At 46.3% G+C, this 22,486-nt stretch overlaps 1 protein-coding gene across 1 annotated transcript in view; it reads left to right on the forward strand.

The window, feature by feature from the left end:
• LOC119398863 (uncharacterized) overlaps window positions 1-22,486 on the forward strand; it is a 63,593-nt gene that overhangs the window by 8,657 nt on the left and 32,450 nt on the right. Inside the window, exons 4-7 of the mRNA XM_049417452.1 lie at window positions 1,625-1,829; window positions 1,990-2,114; window positions 19,684-20,106; window positions 21,124-21,281. Coding sequence (XP_049273409.1) covers window positions 1,625-1,829; window positions 1,990-2,114; window positions 19,684-20,106; window positions 21,124-21,281 — 911 coding nt within the window. The remainder of the gene's footprint in view (window positions 1-1,624; window positions 1,830-1,989; window positions 2,115-19,683; window positions 20,107-21,123; window positions 21,282-22,486) is intronic.

The following is a 22,486-nucleotide window of genomic DNA, read 5'->3' on the forward strand; positions in this document are numbered from 1 at the left end:
TTTTGGTGCAGATTTATCAATTTGTAAGCTTAGTGTTTCTGTTTTTGAAGCTGCGTTATGTTAAGTAAATTTTTAAAAGTATTCCTGGCTTAAAATTGAAGTTCTGCAACTGCTAGAATCTAACTTTCTCTCTCACGTGCAGTGAAATTTATTCAGAATAACAGATTAATGCAACACTTGTCTGAAATAAAGTGTTTCTGCATTTACGTTCATTTGAATGAAAATGTGGTAGTTTCAATGACCGCATTCTCTTTGTGACCACTAGTTGGTATCAAACAAAAAGACACAGCAGGTAAACAGATGACATTTTGTTTTGGGGCAATATAGACCCCCAAGACACCCATTGTCAATGACCAAAGGTGCCCCAAAGCAAGAAACACAAATAAAACAGGTTGACATCACAGAAGGTTTCTTTGCAAAATGTTAAATGCCACACAGCACTGTGCATTATCCATCATTCTCCTAATGGCAAGCTTGATGCTGTTCAGCTATAGAAGCAGCTTTATCACTAGGGCTCCGTGTTTTCAGTTTTTTCTTGGAATTCGGAGGGTGCTTTTCGGAGTGTTGGTGGAAATTCGGCGTTTATCTGAGTTCATTTTTCGTAAATCCTCAATTCTCCGAAATTCGGAGTGTAATATGGCATTATTCTCAATACTCCAATATCTGAGCTGGAATTTGAATACGAAACATCAGAACACATGAAGCGTATTTTAGTTGTCTCGAAGGTTTGAATGCACAAACACATATACATGCAAGTACAAATACTTGAATACAAAACACCTACGTTTGTGCGTATTACAACTGTAAAGCTTGTTGTAATAGACACAAGCATACTTTACACGAGGTCTGTACATTTGATGTCGTCTGTCGTGCCCCAGTACCGCCAGGGACCATATATCAATACGTCGTCTCGTGCGTGCTCCCAGGCTCTTACATATATTGATGCCTCTCGCACCATGCACGGCAAAAACCCTTTGTTAAATGTGCGATGGGTGTGGTCTACAAAATACCGTTGATGTGAAGTTTATGGTGGCCAAACCGGCCAATGTATCAACGACCACTTAGAACATGCCCTTGCAATGAAGAATGGAACAGGGTCATATATTGGCCGTTAAAATAGGAGTTTATCATATCAGTACGAATTGCCGAAAATTTCACCAGCGAGTATTATCGGATTTTTTCGGACTTGTCCGATAAACACGGAGTCCTATTTATTACATATGTTGAGCGCGACTCATATGGGGTACCTTTCTATGCCATTATTGCACTTATAAAGCATAGGTGTTAAAAAATGCTACATAGCTCGAATATCTGGGACTGTATTGATTACATAATTCTATGTAAAAATTCTTGATAGGAGCAAATTCTAGCCAATCGTGGCATCGAACTTAATATTAATAATGATGGTGGCTAGCTGATCGCAAGGAGCATTTACAAGCAATTGTTTGTGAATATGGGCCCTTAAATAAACTGAAAAAAAGTATGTTATTGCGTGCTTGTTGGTACATACTGGAACTTTAAAACTGTGCTAGGATGGGACACAGAATAGAATCGACAAGGCAGGGCCCTGGAACCCATATCATTCTAGACTATGCACCATTAACATGCTGTCTAATGCGTGCAGGCGTGCTCTGGCGTATCGGTTTGGCGATGCGGCCGCCCTACTGGAGGATGACGCTGCAGGTGGCGCAAGTGGTCTCGACGGCTCGCCCACCAAGGGTGGTGCAGCTGCAGCTGCTTCACTGCGCCGACGTCTTGTTGGCCGGCCTGCCGCGCCTCGCAGGCCCTGGTGCGGCGAGAGGATCCGCGCCGATGGAGGATTTGGAGTGGTGCGTCTCATCTCGTTATCTGAATTCTTCTCTGATCTTACCTTCGTGTCATTAGAATGATAAAGTGAGACAGCATTATATGTGCTGAAGGTGTGCACTCCCCGTAGATGTTGTACTTCATTGGCCGTGCGTGCTTAACACTTCCGGATATTCTTCCCAGGTGTACTGCAGCCCAGCTCGTGAGACCGGTGTCACCACGTTTGTGCCATTTATAGCGAGCAACTACCTCTACAACTCTGAGGAGAACAACATTACCTGGAGCGGGCCGCAGTCGCTCATGCAGACGTGAGTAGTGGCACCCCTTTTTCTTTTTCCTTTGGCTGGTTTGTTCCGTGCCACTGTAACACTTCATGTCTGGCACCTATAATGTAGTCGGCAATATTCATTCATTCTTTAAAGTACCCCTCCCCCCCCAAAAAAAGGAAACAAATTGGGGCAGCTATGCACTACTGGTGTGAAGACTGTGGAAACAGCAGATATGGTGGCCTTCCCCTCCTCATTCCCGCCTCCTCACCCTCACATATCACTGCTATTTACGCTCACTTCCCTTTCCCACCCCCTTTCTATGCTGCAGTATACATGTCTGTGTTATGCTTTACCCTCTGCTCCTCTCCCTACTCCTCACACCCCTTTCCCACCTCATTGCTATACTATACTGTGCATGGCTATGCTGTGCTTGCTTTCTCTCTCTGTTTTTATCTCTTTCTTTCTCTTACTTTTCTGTTTTTCTTTCTTTCTTATCTTTTTCTCTTTCTCTCAGCCCATAGCAACGCACTCATATGGTTCCCGTAAATGCTTGTTTTGCTAGTGTGCCTGGATAGCCAAGCGGTTATGACGCTCACCTTTGGATCATGGGTGCCCGGTTTCAAATCCTCCCCTTCCCCCATAGAAATTTTTGTTTGTATTATTTATTTTTTCTCCACTTCTCTTCTCCTCTCTCCCTCCTCTCCTTCCTCCAACGCGTTGCTAGGCGGCGTACTTGGCGAAGAAGCTAGGAGCAGCTGTGCCAAGTAGTTGCTAGGTAACGCGAGTTTCTGCAAACAATCCAGCGCCAAACCTCGAGCTTGAACAGCTCCGCTGTGAGAAAGCAGTGGTACTGGAATACATAACGGTGGGCAAGTGTTCGAGCACTTCGAATATTCGAACGAATGTTACAGTATTCGAAATCGCTTCGACGCAAACTTAAATTATTCACTATTTTTAAGTATTCGACGTAAACGAATGTACATACATGGCTGCATGTAACCCCCCTGTAAAGGTGGTTTCAGTGCAGTGTGGGATGCTATTTCATGAAACCATTCATTCAGGGGAAATTCCAGTGCTGCGAAGCCACACTTCCAAGGCTAAGTGCACATATTATGTGCCTTCAACTCAATTAAAAATTTTTTCATTTGAAAACTGTGTTATACGGGCTTATATGTGCTAAGTATAGTAAATTTTAAATGGTAACGTATTGTACCGCTTATTACATGCACCCTTGTGCTATTCATATCCTTGCTGCTATTCAAGCTTGCTGCCACCTCACTTCTAACCAAGGAAGTGACATTCACACATGCTATTGTGCAAGTTAGTTGGGTCGGGACAAAGATGCTGATTTTTCTTTATAATATGTGACATACACTGTTTGAACTATTCGATTCGAAATTATTCGACCAAATCACTATTCGCTTCGAACCTCAAATTTGCTATTCATCCATCCTTAGGAATGCAGCAAGAAAAATTGGGGAGGGGTGAAGCGTGTAGGGAAGGGTGTCTCAGCTCCACGAACGTGAAACCTGTGGAGGGAAGCATGCAGGGGCGATGTTTCCCACAGCAAAATCACTGCTAATGGGCAATGAGAGACAGAAGAAAGATTAGACAGAGACCCGCAGTCCGCAATGTGCTTACACTGCGAATCTGTGATTACACTGTGATTACACTGCGAATCTTCATTGTTCTACTATGCACAAGAGAAATCTCCAACTGGCACTACTTTGCAGGTCAAGATCCAGTGCCTATACAGTAGAACCCCGCTGTACATTCCTCACTGCTGCGTTTTCCGGCTGTTACGTCGTTTTCCGCGGTCCGGCATAGCTCCCATAGGATACAATGTATTGGGAACCCCGCTGTTACGTCGTAACTGTCGGACCGTCCCGTGTGATACGTCGCGAAGTGCGCCCGGAGCCGACCGAGTGACTACCAAAGAGAGCGGCGCCATGGTGCATTTCACGCAGCTTGGCCTCGTTTGACCGTAATATTAGCCGCATGAGAGGCACAAGCAACAGAATCTTTCATTGATGCAAACAAAAGCAGGGCCTTCGAGATTCAAATTGCAAAGATGGCGTATGACGAACTGCTCGCGAAAGCAAGGCCTTCGAGATTGGCATTACTACTGACAAAAGAGATTTGCATTGCACAAACATGGCGTGTATGACGTAATTGCTTGCAAAAGCAAGGCCTTCGAGATGGCATTCACTTCTGCCATCGCGTTGGCGTAGACTCGTCATCATCGTATTTATCGAGAACGGGAGGAGTTCGAGCTGGTTGGAGCTCGCATGGTCGTGCGTGCGGTTCGCGGTCGGACTCGCCGCGCCGGTCGTGATTGCGTGTGCTTAGTTCTTTCATGCTACAGCTGTTGGTGTTAAAAAATCACATACATTGATACATTCTGTGGATAAGGCCGTCCTAAGCTCCACGTTTCTATCCATCGACTAGATCGCGGCTGAGCGCGCCAATTTTCGGCGGCTCGTAAGAATTGAAATAAAATTCTGTACCACTAATATTTTGCCGTTTTTCCTGTTTTTCGGCTCTTACGTTTCCCGTCTCTTACATTTATTTCCTACGGTCCCTTCAAAAACGTATCAGCGGGGTTCTACTGTATAGGGGGTGGCCGGTGAACGGTTTGTGCAGCGCGAGCAGTCAGTTTTTTCAATCAAGAAACTCGCTAGCAGACGCTGCCTGCGCCGGCGTTGTCTGTTGTGGGCAACGGTGCGTTCTTGTTCCTTGCAAGCTGGTAGTTCAGTGTTCATCGCAGAAAGAGCGTTTTCATAGTCAACGCACCATTCGCTCTCTCACGCCACACGGCGAGCGCTGAGGCGGTGGCACCCTCTCTTGCACTCATGGACCGTCCCAACAGCAGACGACGATGCACGCTGACACGCCGAGAACCTAAGGTGCTTCGCCCGTAAAAAAAGGAGATTAATCAAAAACACAACCCAGACACATAGCAAATACAAGAGCTAAAGTCTAGCGATCACCACGGGAGGTATTTTTAGTGCCGCGCTCTCGCTATTCGATCAACGACTTTGTTTGCGACCATAACTTCACGAATGAATACACTACCGCATTGCCCATCTTTATGCTTACTGATGATTGTTCTCAGATAGTATTAGTTTGTCCACATTATCATATGCGTACTGTGAAATAAAATGTCAGCAGCAGGTGCTGTTGCAGCACCTGGTGGCACAGAGCTCAGCCATGCATTGGAGGGCATGGGCTCCATGATTATCTCATGTAGCACGACAATGCACCGCTGGAGCTGATCACGGAGGTTATGTAGAGGGAAGAGCAGCTCAACCCGTTGAGTGCGCTGCTGTCACTAGTGATGGCTGTACATTCGATGAGATAAGGAGGAAAAGCTGTGCTGAGGAGGAGGGTAACATCTAGTTGCCCATGACTGCATTGAATACAAGGTGCGTTGCTTAATTTAGGGTGGGAATGATTATATTGTTCTGTTATTTAAACGCTAACAAAAATTTTAAAACCATCTCAAGGACATTTTAATTGTACCATAGAGCCTGGTTAAACCAACAGTACCAGAAAGTTAGCTATAAAACTCGTGGGACCTCCCTAATGGACCAGTAGAACACTTTATTGGCATTTTTGCTAGCATTGTGGCTTACCACGTTCCATGGTCTCTCCCTGCAAAAGTACATGGTTTCTATAAAAACTATCGGGAAAAGTTGCGGAAAAATATATTTATTAGAGATATTGCTATAATGCCTCAAAACTCTTCAAAGCACATACCTTGAACATCAACACACTTTTGCCAACGGCTTTTCCACAACTTGAAGGGCAGATTTCAGAAGGTCTTTTAAGGGGGGACACTGTACTTGAGAGAGAAATGCTAAATTTTTTCATGTATTTAAAAGAAACTTAACAGTATGATTCAGTTTTTAATGCTGATTTTGAAAATGTAATATTTTTTTCTATGTCAATTAGTTTTTGAGATATCTTAAAATTATTTACCCATTGTTTCCAGGTACAGTACAAAAAAAAAAATTATTAGAGAGCTACTATTGACAAATGCCTAGATACTAATGAACATAAGGCACACAGGGGTAGGAATGCTTTTTGATCTGATGATCTTTAGCTACGTTGTAGCACCTTGAATTTCAGTGTTGCAGACACACCCACTTTATGCTCCAATTTTGTGCAAAAATATAAAATGTTTGAAGATATTATTCAAAAATTCACAACTACCCCTGTGTGCACTACAGATAGAGCTACATGTCACAACAAAAATTGACAGTCCTAGCTGCTCTGAAGGCAGAGATATCTTTCTGGCAAGTTTGCAACCGCAGCAAAATTTGAATCCTGAGAAATCGTGAAAAAACACAAGTCCATTTTGGGCAAACTCTAGCATGGAATAGTCGTGTATTTACAATAATTTACAATTTCAGCATTCTCAGTAGGCACCAGGCAGGTAGTCCTCCTGCTTTGAGTCCCCTAAATGCCTTTTTTCAACGCCCGCTGCATGTTTTCTGCAGAGGCACGCTTGCGAGCTGATGCTGTTGATCTGCGACGGTCTTTTTCTGCCATGCGTTTTTTAGCCTAGGGTCCAGGATTCATCCGAGGGTCCAGGTCCAGACACATTCATTGTAGCGAAGATCTCATTCAGCGCTGTTTGCTGATTGCCAGTGGTCTTCATAGCGCGCGTGGCAAGAATGTTCACAACGAACGGGTTACACGTTTTTCCGCTGTTCACGCGCGGCGAGCTCCACACCGGCGCGTTATCACCGCAGATCTCGCACGACGTAACAATCTTTACGGCGAGGCCGTATTCGCGCTCACCTATGCGCAGACACATCGCCGTCGCACCCGTTGCACTACACGTTCGACTGCAGAGCGTTTAGAGCGTCGAGGCTCACCAGAGCGAAGCGCGTCTCCATCACATCCGAGCCAGCCGCGGCGGCGTCCGTGGCAGTGTCGGTTTGCACAAGCGAGAAGACCCGATTTTTCGCGTGGTGGCCGGCGTTGATGCTAGGTTCCGGAGTTTTACTTCCGCGTCCTTCTCGGATCTTGAACAATCAGCGGGCTCCAACATGACGGTGTCGCGCCGAAACGTCTGTCGAACGTGGTCGCTGTCAGAGCCGCTTTCACCCGCTAGGCCTAACCCACAGTCAGCGTCTTCGGGGGCGCTTGGCACGGGAGGCAAACTACCGTCGACATCTTCTGAAGGTGATCGGCGCTTCTTTTGAGAGTTGTACACTTTCCGTTTCTTTGTCCGTCCACCGAATTTGTACTTCGTAGCGAACTTTGGCGTTGAGTTCGGCATGGTTGCGCGTTTCAGCCGCGTTGTCCGACGCGAACTCCCGCGGCCCGAGCAGACGACTGTGGAAATCTGCCAATGGCGTGCGCGCTCACTGTCACGTGCACTGGTAGACCAATAGGACCGCGCATCGGGACTAGCTTTTCGCGGGCTTTTTCTTAGTGGCCGCTTGGCGTATGCAGTAGTGGTGGCGCGAAAAATAAAAAAGAAACGCGGCTCTTTCGAACGGGACCAAGATGGCCGCGATCAGAGACCGTAGAATGGCAGCTGCGCGTCCTGCAAGAAAGCCCGTTTTTGCGCGTCCATCGAGAAATATTCGCGTCACATGCATGATATAAAACGCTACTGCGGCTAAAATATGAATCCAGGACGCGTGAAAATTTGCCAGATTATGCATCAGTCACTGCAAAATCCGAAAATAACATTTTCAAAAAACCGACTTTTTCGCGATTTTTCGGTTTCTAAGACCCGTGTCCCCCCTTAAGGGCACACATACGTGCAAGTTCCTTTGATGGCACTTGGGGTCCCATGGTGGTGTCCCTTGAGGACAGCTTTCACTTTTGGAAATAATCGGCCGGTGCCAAGACGGGGCTTAAGGGGTTGGGGAATTGTCGCGAAATCGTTTATCAGGTATTGTCAGGTCAACACAAAAGTTGATGTTCAGTCATCAACTGAACGTCAACTCGCTGCATTATGGGCGAGTTGATGCATTATCGTTCGCTGCATTATGCACTTGCACTGAGTCACTCCACAGGGGTCCACAAAAAACATGATCTAGCCTGAACGAACACTTGTAGGTGACTGGCACTTAGCGCCTCTTGAAGGTCACATCTCCCACCACAGCGCATGCGCATTGCGAGCGTGCTGCGACATAGTCAAGTCAGAAAAAAAAATTATTCCCGATACTTTTTATACAGACCCTGTATAAAAGCGCTAAACATCAGTGGCACCTCAAAGGACATGCGTACAACAAATGATTAGGTATTCTGGAGCAAGTGAAAAACATTTATTCCTACCTGCCTAAGCTCCCATTTTAGCATCTTGCATCCTTCTATACATGCAGCATGTACTGGGACAAGCTGAAGGTGTCAGTGAAGAAGTCGTCGCTCAGCGGTAGCCACAGTCGGGGTCCCGGCTCGGACATCCTCATCACCGAGTTGGAGAAGGTCCGCCGGCTGAGCTTCCACCCGTACCTGCTGTGGCCGCTGGCTGTGAGCCCCGTGCAGAACATGGACGACATGCTGCTCGTCTTCGAGTGCATCCACTTTGGCAGCCTCTTCGACATTCTGCACAATGCGCAGCAGCTGCTCGGGGGCCGCGGCCCGCTCGACCACGGTCGTCTGCTGCTCGTGCTGCAGCAGACGTGCGAGGCGTTGCTCTTCCTGCACAGCCGGCAGTGGGTGCACGGGTGCGTGTCATCGCACTGCATCTACGTGGTGTCGCCATGCCTAGGAAAGCTCGGGAACTTTGAGTTTGTGTCAACGCAGGTGGGTGTTATAACGCTAGTGGTGTTTAAAGATGATGCAGTTGTCGATGTAGTGCGGACATATGCTTAGCAGCATAGGGAGGAAGTGAAGACGACAAAGCACCTTGTTCTATGTAGGCCGCCTTCCGCCTTGGCCTGTTCTAAATATCTGCTGGGTAAATAATGCTTCATAAATAGAAAAAAACATCATTGGTTCATATTGGATGAACACCACTGGAACCAAAATTGGCTCACACTTTGTGGCACATTAGCACATAGATCCAAGAACCACGTACTAAAAGGGTGACACTTAGTCAAGAAAGTATATCGCATTGGACAGTTATGCACATTGCTTGATTTTTTGCATTTGTTGCCCGCTGAGGGCACTAGCCAAAAAGCGTGTGAGCACGAACCGCTCACACTGGCTGCCAAACTGGGCATCGGTTGAACAATGTGAGCCGCCAGTGAAGTTTTGTACATATATTCTGAGGTCTGTGTTGTCATGGATAATGAAGGTTGAAAGTGCCCACTGCCCGCAATGCCAGCTTCATGAAAGAACAAACACAAGTGAATATACTTCTCAACGCAACAAAGGGAAAAGGTAGTGTACCTTTGGTTCTGACGTATTTGCAGCGTCATCAATTTCATTAGTTGCCCCATTTTGAAAGAGAAGGGAGCAAAGTTGCACCAAAAAATTGTAAGGTTTACACCAAGTGCTGACACTTTACTTGAAGTAAAGTGCGATCACGTCACTTTTGAAGTTGGAACACTCGATTCCAAATAGAGCGACAAGTTCTTCATTTTTGTGTCATCCGATTTTACGCAACTTCGAGTAAACGAAACACCCTTTTTTTTTTTTGTCCCGTCAAGTTTTGTTTACGCACATTCTACTCTAACAGAGCACCTCATGCCCAGAATGGTGGCACAAGCAGTCAGCTATATCTTCTGACTACACCCTCATATCTCCGATTAAAGAACAAAATGACGGGGGTTCAGTTGTCTCTGGCTTGATGACAAACCATTGCAGCGAGGACGTGGAGGGATGTGATGCGTACAGCCCACCAACTGATGACTTCCTTGACTTCTACTGCCACTGGCTGGCCCCCGAGGTGCTCACTGGCAGTCGTCCCACCAAGATGGCCGACCTGTACCAGTTCTGTGTCGTCCTCTGGGAAGTGTTCACCGGTATGCACACGGTGTCTTTCTCCACGTCTGTTTTCATTGCGTTCCCGTTTATACGATTCCCATTTCATTCATCTGGTCCCATTTCATACAATTTCCCAATGCCAGTGTTCGCAATACACTCAAACCTCGTTATAACGAAGTTGAAGGGGAGCCGCAATTATGTCGTTATATCCATTATTTCGTTATATCAATTATAACAGTTTACGGCAATGTATGCTCAGATGGGCGCACACCTATAGGCATGCAAAAAAGGAAACCGCCTCGCGGCCCGATGTACCGCTACGCGACCACGCATGCGACGGAAAATAAACAGAAGACAAATATTTTGCTTGCTCAAACGCACACTGGCTATTTATTGTCCGCTAGACTTAACCGAAAAAAAGTCCGTGATGCTCCTTTGTTCGGACATCGCAAGCGATGGATTTCCTTTTCAGCGGTGGCCACCGCGTTCATGCCATTCTCGCCGTCGTCATGGGCGCCGAAAAAACTACGTAGCAGGTCGACTGCATCGAGCGCCTGCGACGACGTTGGCACATCGAACGTGTGTGCATGGGAAACCACGGCGTCTTCGTCGTCGCTTGCGTCGGTTCGTCCGGTGACATCTGCGACGATAGCATCGTCGGTCGGCTCCTCCGTAGTGACCGCGTCGGCATCAGCGTTAAACATAATCGTAGAAAGAGTCATCTGCCGCAACAACACCGGCGTCACTGAGTGCCTTCCACGACGCTTCAACCATATTTTCATCCACAGCAGTCCCGTCACCTTCGGCACTAGTGGAGTCGCACGCGGCACTTCGCACAAGGCATGCCTGAAACAGTTGCCTATTGTGCTAGCGGAAAACGCTTGTCCACGCGGCTTGCAGCATTTCGATAGCCATGTACAAGTCCACTTTTGTTTCTCGCCGCAAACTCATGTTGAGGAGCACGCGATCAACCAAACGTTTGCGGTAGCCTGCCTTAAAAGACATAATTATCCCTTGATCAAGCGGCTGGATGAGGGAAGTACAGTTGGGCGGCAAAAACAAAAGTTCAATATTGCGAAGTGCAACAGTTGTGTGGTGGGCTGTGCAATTGTCCAGTATTAAGCACACCTTGCGGTTCTGCTTACGCAGTTCCTCGTCCCAATTCTGCAGCCATTCCGCAAAAATGTCTCGTGTCATCCACGCTTTGGCGATTTGAGACATATCGGACCTTCAGATTTTGCTTCCCCTTTGAAGCATCGAGGTGATGCGCTTTTGCCGATTACGAACGCCGGCATCTTCTCCCGATCCATCCATGTTCGCCGCAAAGCAGCACAGTAATTCTTTGCTTGCTGTGCTTGCCGCCGTGGCATAGCTCACCTCTGAGTGATAGAGTTTTGTTCGGGAGCATTTGAAAAAAGAGCCCAGTCTCATCGGCATTAAAAATGTCCTTACGGGCGTATTTTTCTTCCAAAGGTTGAAAACTTTCTTTCACCCCACGCCGCTGCAGACATCGGCATCAACGGAACGAGACTCGCCCACTACTGTTCTGCCAACGATGTCATGCCTTTCCTTAAAGCGCTGTAGCCAGCCAGCACTGGCAACGAAATTATCGTGGCCCATTATGCAGGCAAAATCCCTTGCCTTCCTCTGCAAATTTCGCCACTTACTGTCACATTGCAGCTCTAGCATTTAAGAACCATTTGTAGACAGCATCTTCGACAGGCTTGAACGCCGCAGTTCGCAGCTTCTTGCGGCTGCCTTTCACACCGTGGGTAACGGCATTTGTAATTGCCTCACGGCTGGCGAGAATGGTAGACAATGTGCTCACCGCAATGCCGAAGTCTTGGGCCACCCGAGATTTCTTCGTCCCCGACTCGACAGCCTTTACAATGGCTACCTTTTGCTCTAACGATATAGTTTTTCGTTTGCGCTTTCCAGAGCCTTCATCCATGGCGACGTGACCGTACACAGGCGGACCGCACTTTGCAGAGGTCCGTCGTCGAAAAGCACGTGTACAGTGGCACTGTACAAACACGCTGACAACACTCGCGCGACAAACCACGACTGCGCAGGAGGGAGCCAGGCCCTGGCGCGGAATATGACCGTACACAGGCGACCGCACTTAGCAGAGGTCCGTCGTCAAAAAGCACGTGTACTGTGGCACTGTACAAACACGCTGACAACACTCGCGCGACAAACCACTGCGCAGGAGGGAGCCAGGCCTGGCGCGAACCGGTTCTTGAAAGAGAGGGAAACTGGGGAAACCACCTTGCCGGTGCATTCAGACAACGAATCGAATCCAGATGTGGCGGGGCGGACGGCGCGTCACATGACCTCACATCAGCGATTCTCCTCATCCGCGCCTCGTCCGCGTGGCTCGCGGACGGATGACTCCAACCTGCTTTTCACATTGTGATTCTGGCGGTGGAATGCCGCAGCTTTAGCGGGCAAACAGGCTGGCAACCAGTACACTTTTCTTCTGCTCGAGCCGTACGGCTGTCCTCGCAGTTGATGTCAGCTCTGCTGGCGCGTAGTTCAGTTCATTTCTGGGGTCGTATTCTAAGACGATCACCTTTGAGATATCTATCACTTTTAATGCGCGCTGATTGGCAGGTCGGAGAGTAGCGGGTAAGTTGTCACTTCATTCATTGCACACACAGGATTTTGCAGCAGGCAAAGTGGCGCAGTCACCGAAAGCGGTTGTCTCAGAACACAGCCCATGTTTGAACACCGATTTTAAAATCAAGATGGGAACCGGGAGAAGGAAACATAATGTGCACTGTTGGTACCTGTTGTCCACAAAAGAAGAAAAAAAAAAACTGCCTATATCGACGCATTACTGTATCCTCCCTTCGTATGTGGGGCCCCACGCGTGACAGCAGTGAGGTCAGTCTCCAGCAGCTCTCTGTAAAGAAGATTCTTCTTTTCATTCAGCCATTTCGCCAACAACACCGATTTCACTGAAACAAATTACAATACTCGACAAAGCTCAGCGAGCTTCACGTTCTGTCGGCTTCCATGTTGTTGAATACTCTCAAACCAGTCTGCTGCCAGCGGGTGCAGGTGATCGCAAAGTCTGCGGTCGAGAGTAATCCGGCTGTTCTCTCCTAGGACACCGTCCGTCGTGTGTACGCGCCTGCAGGCGGATTATCTGCGGATTAGCCATCTGCGTCCACAACAAATCTGGATTCGGTCCGTCGTCTGAATGCACCATCATGACGCTCGTCTTCGGATCGTGGGGCCCGGTTTCAAATCCTCCCCTTCCCCCTCCCCTAGAAATTTTTGTTTGTTTTATTTATATTTTCTCCTCCTCCTCTCCCCTCCTCTCCCCCTCCTTCCCTTCCTCCAAAGCGTTGCTAGGCGGCGCACTCGGCGAAGAAGCCAGGAGCAGCTGTGCCAAGTGGTTGCTAGGTAACGCGAGTTTCTGCGAACAATTCAGCGCCAAACCTCGATCGAGCTTAAACAACTCCGCTGTTAGAAAGCAGTGGTACTGGAATACATAGCCATGGGCGAATGTTTGAGCACTTCAAATATTCGAACGAACATTACAGTGTTCGAATTCGCTTCGATACCGACTTTAGATTATTCAACATTTTGAAGTATTCGAAATAAATGAATATATGTACATGACTGCATGTAACCCTCCCTGTAAATATGGTTTCACTGCAGCGTAGGGTGCTATTTCGTGAAACCATTCATTCAGGGGAAATTGCCCTGCTGCAAAACCACACATCCAAGGTAAAGTGCGCATATCATGCACCTTCACTTCAATTAATAATTTTTAAACTTGTAAACTGTGCTGTAGGGGCTTATATGTGCTAAGTATAGTCAATTTTAAATGATAACGTATTGTACCGCTTATTACATGCGCCCTTCTGCTATTCAAACCTTGCTCCTATTCAAGGTTGTTTCCACTTCACTTCTAACCAAAAAAGTGACATTCACACATGCTATTGTGCAAGTCAGTTGGGTCAGGACTAAAAGGCTGATTTTTCTTTATAATATGTGATATACACTATTTGAACTATTTGATTCGAAATTATTCGACCCAAATCACTATTTGCTTCGAACCTCAAATTTACTATTCGTCCATCCTTAGGAATCCAGCAAGAAGAATTGGGGAGGGGTGAAGCATGTAGGGAAGGGTGTTTCAGCTCCACTAACAGGAAACCTGTGTAGGGGCGAAGCATGCAGTGTGCGCCAGTGTTCCCACAGCAAAATCACTGCTAATGGCCCTAGCAAAAATTCCCAATAGAACACCAATAGCCTATTGGTTTATGAAACACCTATTGGTCTATTGGTTCTTATAGGTCTATTGGTTCTTATATGTCTATTGGTTCTGTATAGGTCTATTTGTTTTGTATTTGCATATTTCAACTATATTAGCCTATTGGTAATGTATTAGTTTTGTATCTCTCTATTTGCCATTCATTAGCCCATCACAAATGGTCTTGCATAAATGCGTTGTTGGTGTCAGTTTTCATGCAGAAGGCCCACAATGTGGCAGCGCCCCTGCAATGATAATCACAGATGAATGAGGCATATGTTCAAATATATTCTCATAATCAAAACTACAAATGCTTCTTCTGGCCTTTGATGATGTTGGCGATCTTGCTGGCGACTATTTTGCCAAGGCAACTATGTCTTGTGTCAATTTCTTCTGGACTGCCTCATCCGCACTCGAGGAAGTGCCTGAAAGATTCTGTAAATAAACAGCCATGAAATCAGAAAACAGTAACACATATTTAATTAAAGTTTATACCTTTGAAACAATGTATAGAAAGTAGGCAGCACAGTGAGAAATTATCTAGACCTTCATTCGCTGCACATGTTCACAATGATGCAGGAGCTGAACTATAGCAAAAAACTGAGTGAAATATTACACACCCAACTGTGGCTTATTGCGTGCGAAAGAAAACAGTATATTGGCAAATTTTTGCGGCAAAAAAGGAAGGAAAAGAAAGGCGCAAATTTTTTTTTTTAAATTAAGCAGCGCCTTATCCCGTTTACACGCTTGCGTCCTGTGTTTTTTGAGCTGTACCCAAGAATGAACTGCAAACTCGTCCTTAAATTACAGCAAACTCAGTAATCACTATCTGTGACGTGCTCTTTTTCACGATGGTGGTGCGACTATCATACCTAGAGCATGTCACTAAATCTCAACTTAAAGATGGCATGAAATAAATTAAGCTAGGGTAGATTCACGATGAGGCAACAGTAATATGTAAGACTGTAGTAAAGGCAGCCTAGATTCCATATCGTTGCAAGCCCAACACAGCAGTCAGGCTGCAATGAGTTGGATATAACACACGTGCTGCATGTTACGTGCTTATGCAATTAAGCCAACAACATTAATAAATCGCACCAGTGTAGTACATATGCTATGCACATTTTGTATAATGAATTATCATGTGGCCTTCATGTGGTTCTTGTGACATTATGTCGAACAAGTATGATAAGCCGATTGGCGCGCACTACAACACACAAACCGCATCGACTATAGCGTTTTACTATGAGGCGATAAATGTGTTTTCGGCTCAACATGCACATTGTAAATACTTACAAAGGGCTTGCAGAGACTCCAACTACACTCACGAGCAGGGCGCCTGTCCTTTACCTCTAATCTATGCTACGTTTTTTTGTGCATACTGACAAACACAAAAACAAACTGCAATAATATATGCGCTCAATCATTCAACTTCTATAAGAGCGTGTGGACTTGCAATCGAGGCATCGCTAGTCTCGCTGTCATCAAATACCGGAGACAAAGGACAAGGGACTTGTTTTCCCGACCTTTCGGCTTCGTCCCAAGTTTGGATACAAAAAGAAAGGTGATATCAAATAAATACTAAATAGGAGTAAATACCATGCCCACTCAACTCACCAAACAATCGGAGCACATGGGCCTTGAAATAACCTTGTTGCTCGTCTTGCCATTATTCTTGGTGCCACTTCGTAGAGTCGAAATCGGTCGAAATCCAAGACATTTATGGCTCAGAACGTCTCCATCTGGTGCACGCTGAACACAGTCTTCACGTTATCGTCGCGGAAGCACACTAAAGCAAACACCGTGTGATCAGGCTTACGTGAAGCATCGAGATCACACAAAGCGCGCGCTAAGGCGACAGACACAGAACGTTTTGGCTTAGCTTGGCCACAGGCTGGGCTTGTCTTCGTATCGGCCGAGCGCGGATGGCGCGCCAAACGCACGGTCGGTCGCGTTTGCAGATCCACAATTCTTTCTCCTGTATCTTTACAGCACTACTTACAGTGAAACCTCGGTGATACGATCACAGCTCATACGAATTTCGGGGTGATACAAATTTTTCGTTGGTCCCGGCCAAGGCCTATTGGCCTCAATGTAATGGAGTACGGCTGTTGCGAACCGATTTTCACCCAGCGACGTTTGATACGAACGTTCACTACCACCCGGGTTCCAAGAGGTGCTTCCCGCGCTGTCGCGGAAGACGCGCTAAGTGCGTGCGAGCACGGGAACGTAAGTGTGGGCATGCGCGTTACACCGCCAAATCGTCAGAATCATGGTGTAAGAAAAACACTTTTCTTACGGTCAGAATAAACCTTCAGAGACTCGTCACGGCCTCCGAGTGTCGCGGGTCACAACGCACCTGGTTCATTAATTAAATGCGCGCGTACGGGCCGTATATTTACGAGTGCTGGTATGATTGCCGACATCTAAAACCTTAACTGATAATCATTCAGGATTCTTCGTGACGTTGCCGCAGCCCTGACAAACAATAAATGAAAATGTACGCCACCTTTCTTTTGTCGCATGCTAATTTTCCGTGCTTTCTGGTGATACAAATTTCGGATGATACGAATATTTTTGGTGGTCCCGAGAGATTCGTATCACCGAGGTTTCACTGTATATTGCTTAGCATAAATAGTTATAAACTTTACATATTATCCAAAGCTTCTCTTAAAGCTTAGCACATGGCTTAGCCTACTTAACCAAGGAACATGTAAAAAAAAAAATGTTCACGCATGCAGCGTCGCCACACCGCGCACCGTCTCACTTTTTTTTTTTTTTGTCACCTGGCTGGTTCTATGCCGGTTGTGATCTCATGGCGGTTTCTTTATTATTATTCTGTGGTGTCTGTGTTGTGGATTCCTTCGCCAAGTTCTTCTTTAGCGTGTTTTACTATAGTGCCGCAGGTACAGAGACACCGTACCGCCGTGGTCGACACGCAGCCTTTTTATAACTCTTTTAGTCGCGCGAGTTGCTAACTGCACACGGTGTCTCACGGTGTACGATTAAGCTCAATCGGGATCAGACTTATCAAAAGTGAATTGATCCCATCTGCAGCTTGCGTATAATAGCCAATTGTGATCAAGAAATTTGATCGGGATCGGGTCCGACGCGCTCAATCAGTCATAAGATATTATAAACAGCTACGAATAGGCGGTAGCTGTTTGAACAATAAAACTCCTGTTGGCCTTATACATCTTCTGTTAGTACATTAAGAAACCAATAGAAGTACTTATTTAACCAATACAACTTCTATTGGTCCAATAAGACACCAATAGGCAGCACCTATTTGACCAATACAACTTCTATTGGTCCAATAAGACACCAATAGGTGATGGCTATTGGTATATCTATTGGTACCAATAGAAGTCTTATACAACCAATACAGCTCCAATAGATGTCCTATAGAACCAATAGCGATTTTCTATTGGACCAATAGAAAATCCTATTGGTATTTTTGCTAGGGGGGCAATGAGAGACAGCAGAGAGATTAGACACAGAGACCCGCAGTCCGCTTTTAGTTAACGTGCACGCTGCGAATCTTCATTATTCAATCACGCACAAGAGAAATCTCCCACCAGCACTACATATCAGGTCAAGATCCAGTGCCTGTATATACGCGGTGGCCGATGAATGGTTGTGCAGCGTGTGCAGTTGGTTTCTTCAATCAAGAAACTCGCTAGCAGATGCTGCCTGCGTCGGCGTTGTCTCTCGCGAGTGTCGTCTCTCGCGCCGGTGTTGTCTCTCTTGTTCTCGTTCCTTGTGAGCTGGTAGTTCAGCGTTCATTGCAGAAAGAGCGTTTGCATAGTCAACGTGCGCCATTTGCTCTCTCACCACATGGCGAGCGCTGAAGTGGTGGCTCCCTCTCTTGTGCTCAAGCAAATGGACCGTTCTTACAGCAGACGACAATGCACGCCAAGACCCTAAGGTGCTTTGCCCCTAAGAAAAAGGAGATTAATTAAAAACATAACCTGTAGACACATAGCAAATATAAGATCTAAACTGTAAAGATCACCACGTGAGGTATCTTGGTGTCAAGGGTACAGTGATTGTCGCGTTCTCGCTATTCTATCAATGCCATATTGTACTTTGTCTGCGACCGTAACTTCACGAATGAATACACTACCACATTGGCCATGTTTATGCTTATTGGTGATTGTTCTCAGATAGTACTTAGTTCGTCCACATACTTCTTAGCTTTTGCAAATTATTGGCGTACTGCAGAATAAAATGTGCGCAGCAGGTGCTGTCGCAGCACCTGGTGGCACAGAACTCAACCAAGCATTGGAGGGCATGGGCTCCACGATTATGTCATGTAACACGACGGTGCACCGCTGGAGCTGATCACGGAGGCTACGTAGAAGGAAGCGCAGCTCAACCTGTTGAGTGCGCTGGCATCACGAGTGATGGCTGTACATTCCATGAGATAAGGAGGAAAAGATGTGCTGTGGAGGAGGGTAAAAACTAGTTGCCCATGGCTGCATTGAATACAAGGTGCGTTGCTTAATTTATGGTGGGAATGATTATATTGTTCTGTTACTTAAACCCTAACAAAAATTTTAAAAACCATCTCCGGGACATTTTATTTGTACCATAGAGCCCAGTTAAACCAGCAGTACCAGAATGTTCGCTATAAAACCCGTGGGACATCTCGAATGGACCAGTAGAAAATTGTATTGGCATTTTTACTGGCATTAATTGTCGCTTACCATGTGCCACATGGTCTCTCCTTGCAAAAGTACAGGGTTTGTATAAAAGCTATCGGGAAAAGTTGCGGAAAAATACATTTATTAGAGATATTTCTATGCCTCAAAAGTCTTCAAAGCACATCCCTTGATCATCGACACACTTTTGCCAACGGCTTTTCCACAACTCGAAGGCCCCCCCATTATGCGGATTTCGGAAGGTCTTTTAAGGGCACACATACAAGTTTCTTTGACAGCACTTAGGGCCTCATGGTGGTGTGCCTTGAGGGCAGCTTTCACTTTTGGAAACAGTCGGCTGGTGCCAAGTCGGGGCTGTAAGTGGTTGGGTAATTGTTGCGACATCGTTTATCGTCAGGTATTGTCAGGTGAACACAAAAGTTGATGTTCAGTCATATCACTGTTCAATCATTCGCTGCATTATGCGCTTGCACCGAGCCACTCCACAGTGGTCCACTAAAAACACGATCTAGCCTGAACAAACGCTCGTAGGCGACTGCCACTTGGTGACTCTTGAAGGTCACATCTCCCACCACAGTGCATGCACGCTGCAATGTACAGTCACGTCAGGAAAAAATTTTCCCACTACTTTTTATAGACCCTGTATAAGACCACTAAACAGTGGGACTTCAAAGAACACACTTACAATGAACGATCAGGTATTCGGGGGCAAGTAATAAAACATTTAATCCTACCTGCCTAAGCTTTCATTTTAGCATCTTGCATCCTTCTATACATGCAGCATGTACTGGGACAAGCTGAAAGTGTCGGTGAAGAAGTCGTCGCTCAGTGGAAGCCACAGTCGGGGTCCCGGCTCCGACATTCTCATCACAGAGTTGGAGAAGGTCCGCCGGCTGAGCTTCCACCCGTACCTGCTGTGGCCTCTGGCCGTGAGCCCCGTGCAGAACATGGACGACATGCTGCTCGTCTTCGAGTGTATCCACTTCGGCAGCCTCTTCGACATCCTGCACAATGCGCAGCAACTGCTGGGGGGCCGCGGCCCCCTCGACCACGGTCGTCTGCTGCTCGTGCTGCAGCAGACGTGCGAGGCGCTGCTCTTCCTGCACAGCCGGCAGTGGGTGCACGGGTGTGTGTCGTCACACTGCATCTACGTGGTGTCGCCGTGCCTCGGGAAGCTCGGGAACTTCGAGTTTGTGCAACGCAGGTGGGTGTTAAACACGCTACGTGGCGTTTAAAGATGATGCAGTTGTCGATGTAGTGCAACATATGCTTAGCAGCATAGGGAAGAAGTGAAGACGACAAAGCACCTTGTTCTGTGTAGGCCGCCTTCCGCCTTGGCCACTTCTAAATATCTACTGGGGTAAATAATGCTTCATAAATAGAAAAAAACATAATTTGTTGATATCGAATGAACACCACTGGAACCAAAATTGGCTCACACTTTGTGGCACATAAGCACATAGAATAATGTGAATGATCCAAGAACCACGTACTAAAAAGGGTGACACTTAGTCAAGAAAGTATATCGCATTGGAAAGTTATGCACATTGCTTAATTTTTTGCATTTGTTGCCCGCTGAGGGCACCAGCCAAAAAGCGTGTGAGCACGTACCGCTCACACCGGCTGCCAAACTGGGCATCGTTTAAACATGTAAGCCGCCAGTGAAGTTTTGTATGTATTCTAAGGTCTGTGTTGTCATGGATAATGAAGGTTGAAAGTGCACACTGCCCGCAATGCCAGCTTCATGAAAGAACAAACACAAGTGAATATACTTCTCAACGCAACAAAGGGAAAAGGTAGTGTACCTTTGGTTCTGACGTATTTGCAGCGTCATCATTTTCATTAGTTGCCCCATTTTGAAAGAGAAGGGAGCAAAGTTGCACCAAAAAATTGCAAGGTTTACACAAGTGCTGACACTTTACTTGAAGTAAAGTGCGATCACATCACTTTTGAATTTGGAGCACTCGATTCCAAATAGAGCCACAAGTTCTTCATTTTTGTGTCATACGATTTTACACAACTTCCAGTAAATGAAACACCCTTTTTTTTTTTGTCCCATCAAGTTTTTTTTACGCACGTTCCACTCTAACAGAGCACCTCATGCCCAGACTGGTGGCACAAGCAGTCAGCTATATCTGTTAACTACACGCTCAAAAACTCCGATTAACAAACAAAATGACGGGGGTTCAGTTGTCTCTGGCGTGATGACAAACCATTGCAGCGACGACGCGGAGGGATGCGATGCGTACAGCCCGCCGACTGATGACTTCCTTGACTTCTACTGCCACTGGCTGGCCCCCGAGGTGCTCACTGGCAGTCGTCCCACCAAGATGGCCGACCTGTACCAGTTCTGTGTCGTCCTCTGGGAAGTCTTCACCGGTATGCACACGGTGGCTTTCTCCATGTCTGTTTTCATTGCATTCCCATGTATACGATTCCCATTTCATTCATCTGTTCCCATTTCATACAATTTCCCAATGCCAATGTTCACAATATCGTTATCAAGTGAAACTGTGCAGTGTTTTAGTGAATTTTAATTGTCTGTTTGCCTGGATTGTATGTTTATTACTCTCGTTTCTTTTCTTTTTTTTTTTTTTTTCAAAACATATAAACAAGGTTCAACTGTAGTCTATGAATTGAATGTGGAACCTATCCCAGTGAGCAAGTAAGTAAGTTCGGAAGCCTATAGTCGGATGCAACTTAAGAAGTCCGGGGATGCCCCACCCAGATGAGTGAAGCGCGGCAGACGATCATCTCCGCGACTGAAAAAATAGTCCTGCTCTAGCTCCGAAGGCGAAGTCACCGGCCGTCCAGCTCTTGACACCAGTCTGCAGTGCGCGCCCATTGATGCAGGATTGTGTGCACCCGCCTTTAAGGAGCAAATGCCGCAGACTTCTTAAGTTGTGTCCGACTATAGACTTTATCTGGGAATGAAACAAAGACTCACCATGAGCCCATAACAATAATTACCATATTTTCTTGCATATAACCCGCACCCCTAACTTAACTCTGCAAAAAGAAAAAAAAGCATGCATATAACCTCTGTGTATAGCTTACACCCCGACTGTCTAAAGCACATTTTTCCGTTTGTTATTTTTGGTGCAGGTTATACGTGAGAAAGTATGGTACATCTGGGGGTTTTACTTGGCAAAACCACGATATGACTATGAGGCACACGGTATAGTGCAGGGCTCGAGAAATTTAGGCCATCTGGTGTTCTTTAACGCACATTGACATCACGCAGTTCACAGTCCTCTAGCATTTTGCCTCCATCGAAATGCGATCGCCGCAGCCGAGTGCTGTAACCACTGTACCAGCAAGGCAAACGCACCACGAGCTTGGTCATGTTTTTATCGTCAAATAAAAAAGGAGAGAAGATGTGTCAACTCAGCTGATAAAATACCAGTTGACATTTTGCCAATTATAACTAGTTTTCTTGAGGAATTATAGTACTAGGTCACATATGTGACCTAGTACTATAATGAGTGCAGTGAATTTCGATTTGAAATTCACTGCACTCATTGTAGCGACAGCCTGAGAGATTGTGAGCTCACAAATGCTAGCAACCCAACAGACTGATGTCT

Source organism: Rhipicephalus sanguineus, chromosome 7 (assembly GCF_013339695.2).
Source record: "Rhipicephalus sanguineus isolate Rsan-2018 chromosome 7, BIME_Rsan_1.4, whole genome shotgun sequence".
NCBI classification, from domain to species: Eukaryota; Metazoa; Arthropoda; class Arachnida; order Ixodida; family Ixodidae; genus Rhipicephalus; species Rhipicephalus sanguineus.